The sequence below is a fragment of the Austrofundulus limnaeus genome, unplaced genomic scaffold, assembly GCF_001266775.1.
Source record: "Austrofundulus limnaeus strain Quisiro unplaced genomic scaffold, Austrofundulus_limnaeus-1.0 Scaffold19, whole genome shotgun sequence".
NCBI lineage: Eukaryota > Metazoa > Chordata > Actinopteri > Cyprinodontiformes > Rivulidae > Austrofundulus > Austrofundulus limnaeus.
This window is the reverse complement of record NW_013952421.1, coordinates 623,176-629,855: the sequence shown is the minus strand read 5'-3', so window position 1 is coordinate 629,855 and position 6,680 is coordinate 623,176. Positions and strand designations below refer to the sequence as shown.

The following is a 6,680-nucleotide window of genomic DNA, read 5'->3' as shown; positions in this document are numbered from 1 at the left end:
TATATATATATACAAAAGTCCTATAAAGTCTAAGTTTGTTTAACATAAAATGATCTCCATTAAATGTTCCTTGCAGAAGAAAAGCTTCCTTTTACCTCATAGTTTCTGTAATCATCCTTGTCCTTCTGTAAATTTGGTCGATAAGCCAGGGATGGGTCTGGCCCCTGTGTTTGAAAATAAGATTTTTTTCAAAACTTACGTCCTCATAAGTCATTTAAAAACACAAGGAATCATATAAAATGATATAAAAGAGAGACTCACGATGTTGACCACCCTCATGCTGTCAGATGAAGCCTCAGCAGGTTCAGGTTTGACTGCCTGCCTCCATCCTCAGATATTTATATAAATCTCCACTTTTTTTTTTTGACCTACACGAAGTGTGCACGCATTCTCGGTTACAATTTAACCAAACCTTACCTAACGGGGTGCCCTGTGTTTGAACGTTGGCCCTGTCTGAGTGTTTGTGCATCTCCTTACAGGAAGAGTTTTTCAGTAATCAGCAGATTACTTGTTTGGACTTTCATAGAATGACTCATTGATTTTTCAACAGTTTGTTTTGTTTTGAAACACTGTCTTTTACATTTAGCTCCTTTGTACATGGATCTTTCCCTTCACAGAAAACTAGATAAATCATGATCAAATAAGGTCCAAGTTCTTTCTGTGAGTCTAAAATCTGAGTAGTGATCCGTTCGCACACAGCAGCCCCTCTCTGATGACTGCTTCTTTTTTTTTTTCCTTCGGTCAGCTGATTTGAGTTGACCAAGGAGGTCAAACAAGTGTAAATCAATGGATGACCAAATAATTATTGTCTGTTTCTGACAGTTCAAACATCCTGCTGAGCCACCATACAAAATCTGTCTCTGATATCACTAAAAAGAAATGATGTGAAAATTGACTTTTTGCTCCAATTTCTGGCTCCTCTGCTGGAGGACAACAAATATTTGACGAGGACGGACGTTCTCTGTTTGCTGGGCTTTTTTATTTTCGTGCTGAAAACACTGTCCATTCACCTGTTTTAGAAAGAAACTTACATTGACCTGATCAGGACCACGGGGGAGGGGCGTTATTGAGCTGGAGTTGGGGTGCATCGTGGATCGTTCACAAGTCTGTCACAAGGCCAAAAGCTCACGTGCACACTCCTACGATCCATTTCAAATTCTAAGTTGACCTAAAATACATTTACATCCTCGTTTAGCTTCAGGGACTAAAGGGGCTTGCTTCAACTCTGAAATCTGATTGGCTGCTTCAGAAGGTCCACAGAAACGTTGGAGCTTTGACATCATTTTACTGTTTGTTATTGAAACTTGTTTTTGAGCTTCTGGTACCTCCAAGTGCTGCCAGTAAGGTGGCCACTACAAGATTTATGACCACGTGGTATTTAAAAATATATATATATATAAATGAATAATCTACCAAACACAAATTTCCCTACTTTTTGTGTTAATATAAACATTGTAGAAAAAGTGAGGAAAAAAAGTGTCTCATATGATATTCAAGTTTCCTTTGTGCCATTAAATAAATATTCTCTTTAAGTTGAACTATTTCTTTACCCACTGCCCTGATGTGAGGAAATAAACGCTGGTCGTAGTGTTAGAATCTGTGTAATTTGATTACTTTTTGATAGTCTTTGAGATCTTTATAAGTTTTAATCCCTGTTTGAGAGTCTTGTGTTTAAGTTAATTTGCTTGTTTTTTGTTTGCTTGTTTTTTTTAAAAATCTGATTTGTTTAATCCATGTGGCTCAGTTGGTAGAACTGTTGCCTCGGAGCGAGAAAGTCGCCGGATCAAATCCCAGCCTTTTCTGGGTAGAGTTGACATTTTCTCTCCGTGCATGCATGGGTTTTCTCCGGGTTTCTTCCCACAAACCAAAAAAACCTGTATGAACTCCAAATTGTCTGTAGGTGTGAGTGAGAGAGTGAATGGTTGTTTGTCTTTGTGCTGACTGTGCATTTTGAGTTATGTCACAGAAGAAAGGTGCAAACACAAATGGGTGAAAATGTCCTGATGCATCTCAGTAATCCAGGTAAAAAATCAAAGAAAAAAAATTGTATAGGTCCTCTGGACGGGTTCTTCTTTAATGAAACGTTTCGTCTCTCTCGTTTTCAGCTGTCCCCCTCCTACAGCGCTGCCATTGGCAGTATCACTCCACCCCCTGTTAACAATAGATGTTAATTAGGGTGAACGATAGCCATGTGATGTGAGTATCAGTCACCTGGAGGCAGGACTCAAAAGCCTGAATTTTGCCTGAAACTCTCAGACTGAAGAAGTCTCTTGGAAGAGAGACGAAACGTTTCATTAGAGAAGAACCCGTCCAGAAGACCTATACAATTTTTTTTCCTTTGACAAATGGGTGAAATTAGCCCCTCTCCCAAAAAACAAACAAAACAAAATTAAAACTGCTTTTCTTCATCGATGAAGATTTTGGGGAAGCTGCTGAAAAAGGAAATCAGGCTCGAAACTCTGACGCTGCAAAACCAAAAGTATTAGAATAAAACAACAGTTGTTAGAGGAATATAAGTTTAATATAGTCTGATATTTACAGCAAAAACATACATTTACAAAAAATAGTTTCAAACTCAAGTCATTCTGAATGTAAAGGCCAATAAAGTGCTTTCATGCATTTCTAATAACAAATGTCAGAAACTTGAAGGCAGAAAAAAACGAGTCTGATCAGTCAGCGTTTCTGTTAAAGCCCAGAAAACAAAGTTCCAGTCTCTCCGCCCGCCCCAAGACTTAAGAAACTTTGTTAAGAAGCGTGCAGACAGATCATGGATTAGGGTTGTATTTTGGCGCCGTGGGCCTCTGGGTGAAGGGTTATCTGGGTTTGACCGCCTAATCTCGGTTTTTGTACATCTTAAATTGACTTGTTTGCAGAGGGAGACGAATGCGCCTTCAGGAGATTATCACAGAGCTCGGGCACGTTCAGGCAGCAGGATCGACAGGAAGGAGGGTTTAAGTTTGAGAAACACTTCACTACTTTTAGTCAAACATTACAAACGTCAATAATGTCGTGACTCAAACTGGTTTGTTCAAACTGACTCTCCTCTGATTTGTTTGAATGTCAGATTACTTGATAAGATGTGAGAACTCATAATTATCTCTATTAGGACCAAAGCCATGAGTTCGTATTTGGTCATTGCTGGTTCAGAGGAGCTGGATGTTTTAAGTATCGTTGGGTGGTGATCTCAGCCGTAGCTGTGAGGGCTGTGAAGGTTCAGAGGAGAGGATTCCACCCTCCCGCTCTGTCCGATCAGCTGGTACAGCCGATGGCTGAGGTTCTGCACCTGACAGGTGCCCAGGACGCACCCCACCCTCATCAGGTGGCCGTGGGCCCTCGCGCCGCTGCCGCTGGCGTGACGGCGGCCCCGTGACGCACGCTGCCAGACGGGCGCCTGCAGCTGCAGACGACGGTTTCCATAAAGCAACGGTTCGGACGACCTTGGCGCAGGGTCTTTGTGAGGCGGGGCTCTCCAGACTCGCTCTGGGGTTCGGTTCCTGGTGGCAGCAGGAGGATCAGACGCTGTCAGGAAGCTGTCAGGGTCAGATGGCTTCTGGAATTCAGACGTTCTGATTAATCTGAAAAGAAAAGAAGTGGAAAGGAAATGAGAGAGGAAATCCTCCCAGACAGAGCAAAATCAGCAGAACACACACCACCTGTTCTGAGGTGATGGGAACCAGCATCAAAAGCAAATTGAAGCCAAAGGGAAAAACAAAAACATGAAAACTGATGAATCATGACTGCATTTTTTTATTTTCTAAATTTCCCTTAAATGGTTTTGTTTACTACCTGCTTGCATAGTGTTTGTGAACCTGTTGCCCCTACATGTGGTCCAGCAGACCAATCAGAGTGATGCTTTAGTTCTTCGTGTACTTTATTCTGGTCAATTATTAAAAAGAAAAAAGAAAAATCACCAGCTGTATAAAATATAAGTCAGCGACCCCTGATGTTCTTTATTTTACAGCCAACCAGACTGAAGTGGTTCAGACCGACTGAGAAACAGCTGACCCAACGTTTTTTGCTCCGTCATCAGCTCTGTTCAAGAAAAATATTATTCCAAGTTAATCAACAACAACATGTGAGCTGACACATCCCACAACAAGACGCAGGAAAACAGAAAGAGAGAGAGAACAGGAGAGAGACGAGGAGGAGGTAGAGGTTAGGACAAGACTTTTATAAAATCCTTTTGATCTCCTTCTCAGACGTTCAAAAGTTCAAATCATCTTTGAGCAAAAGAGATGATGGGCAACCGTCTAATTGTGATTTTATGTGGAGATTTGAAATTACTTTTATTAATATTTTATAGGGATGTAACAGTTATCCAAAAATCAGCTACAAATCATTTGGTTGAAAAAAAATCGTGATCCTGAACTTCCTCAATGAATCAAATCAGGGATTGTGTGAACTGTTACATCCCTGATTTATTAACTACAGTATTTATTTATTTATTTACTCATGAACCCAAATCTGTAAAAGGTTTTCATGCAGCACAGCCAAACAGATGTGGAGCTCCTCTCCTCGCAGTGGTGGATCTAGGATTTTTCTAAGTAAGGGGCCATCAAGGGGCCACAATATTCATAAAGGGCCAAGTATTTGTTCAGCATCCTTGGACACAAATCTATGGTTTTGGTAAGGTGTATATTAACCAGTCACACATTTAAACACTTGTAATTTTAAAAAAAAGCTTGCTCACTAATGTCAACTTACCAATTTTCCATGCATTTTTACAGAACATGGGTAAAATACTCTCAAACACACAGCATGTGAGAGAATCCAGCCATCATTTGTGAGCTGAAAGACCTTTTCTGCAGGATTGTTCAAATTTTAAGAACAGAAAAATACTTCTGTCTGCTTGATTCATGCTGGACTTTTCTATTTGGCTCATTAGCACCTCTAGTGTTTGGACATGGAACTGCATCATCACTCGTGGGCAAAGGGCAGATGAGTGACAGGACAGGGGGCACTTCAGGGGGCCAGTTGAATTTCAGCATGGCCCATTGCCTCTGTGGCCCCGTCCCTAGAACCGCCCCTGTCTCCTCGGTGGAGACTTTCAGAGCAAGTTGTCACTCATGAGTAATGAGGAGAAAATTTCTTTAAGCCCTTTCTCCCAATTTTAGGACACTTTGTGCTCTGCAGGAAGGCCGAACAAAAGCTGCGGAGTTTCCCACAAAATTAAAAAACGAGCTTATAGCAGAGCGTCTAGCCGCTGAAGAGCTCCGTGGATGAAACCGTCAACTCTAAAAGCATCGTTTTAACTCTTTAGGCGTGCTTTACACAGACATGCTGATTGCTGCTTGGTGATGCAGGTTCAGCAGACTTGTTACAGAACCGTCTCCATGGCCTAATTTTCCTGGAAGGCACCGGGGTGCCAAGTGCCTTTTTCCCCCCTGAGTGATACTTGTGTTTCAGACCTCACCACAGGCAACTCTTTAACCATGGACGTGTGTGAGTCTGAGTGTGTGTCTGTGTTTAGGAAGGAGTGGAAGACAGACTTTCAGATGAGGGCATGGGCAGCGTAAATCAGTATGTTCTGTTTGTGTGAGTCTGTGTTGCATTCACGTGTCGCGTTGCACATGCAACTGATGCCAGAGTGCGTAGCATTCTCTGTGTGTAAAATCAACTCTCCTCAGTCACTATGTTGAATGAATGGATGAATGAATGAGTGTGTGTGTATGTGTGTGTTGTGTTGGCAGGGAGAGGACAACATGCCCAACCAGAGGAGTGATCAGAAAACCAGTCAGGGTTATTTCAGGGTAAAAGTCAGGTGGTAATCTGCGTGTGTGTGTGTGTGTGTGTGTGTGTGTTCTAGCATTTGTTACCTAGTAAGGCTTTTTTTTTTTTTCAAAACATACCACCTTGTACTGCCCCGGCCCCACAAGTTTTTATAGATGTGTGTGGCAGAAGTTGTGTTTGGGCAAGACACTTCATCTGCCTGCTGGTGGTGGTCTGAGGGTCCGGTGGTGCCGGTGTATGGCAGCCTCGCCTCTAGTGTGCCCCAAGGCAGCTGTGGCTACAATGTAGCTTACCACTGTCAGTGTGTGAGTGTGTGTATAAATGGGAGAATGACTGAAGTGTAATGAGCTTTGACTCTGTAGGGATTTAATAAACTGCTATATAAGTTCAAGCTGTTTACCATTTTGAGTTGGGGGTTATGTTGAGAACTGAGATGTGATTTCAGAATTAGCATCAGAATAATTTATTGATCCCTGGAGGGAAATCACAATTATTACAACTGCAACCGTTCAAGTAAGCATTAGAGATAAAAAATATATATATATATATATAGGAAAAAATATTAGAGCACACAAGGAAGTAAAAATAATATAAAGGAAATAAAACGAGGCAGTTAGGTTTTAGGTAAGGGTTAAACTATAGAAATTTATTAAAAATGAATGAAAGTCAATGGAAAGTCCCTGCGAATATATATTTGTATGATGTGTGTGTTTACCTATATTTGTTACCTTTTTAGGACTGTTTCTGGTATACACACCTATCTGGTCAAGACCAGTAGTCCTTATGTAAAGAGACCGAAATGAGCTTCTCCAGCATTCCTCCCACGTTAAAGTGCAGCATGGGGTTGTCCACACACACACACACACACACACACACACACACACACACACACACACACACACATACAGGTCTGGTTTTTAAATCCCATGGGGACCATGCGTTGACTTCCA

At 41.6% G+C, this 6,680-nt stretch overlaps 2 protein-coding genes across 2 annotated transcripts in view; both read right to left on the bottom strand.

The window, feature by feature from the left end:
* miox (myo-inositol oxygenase) overlaps positions 1-368 on the bottom strand; it is a 5,390-nt gene extending 5,022 nt beyond the window's left edge. Inside the window, exons 1-2 of the mRNA XM_014003485.1 lie at positions 262-368; positions 96-164 (exon numbers count right to left, since the gene is read on the bottom strand). Coding sequence (XP_013858939.1) covers positions 96-164; positions 262-279 — 87 coding nt within the window. The 5' untranslated portion in view covers positions 280-368. The remainder of the gene's footprint in view (positions 1-95; positions 165-261) is intronic.
* A 2,134-nt stretch (positions 369-2,502) lies between these two features.
* Positions 2,503-6,680, bottom strand: part of adm2b (adrenomedullin 2b) — a 7,251-nt gene continuing 3,073 nt past the window's right edge. Inside the window, exon 2 of the mRNA XM_014003481.1 lies at positions 2,503-3,575. Within this exon, the coding sequence (XP_013858935.1) occupies positions 3,185-3,575 (391 nt within the window). The 3' untranslated portion in view covers positions 2,503-3,184. The remainder of the gene's footprint in view (positions 3,576-6,680) is intronic.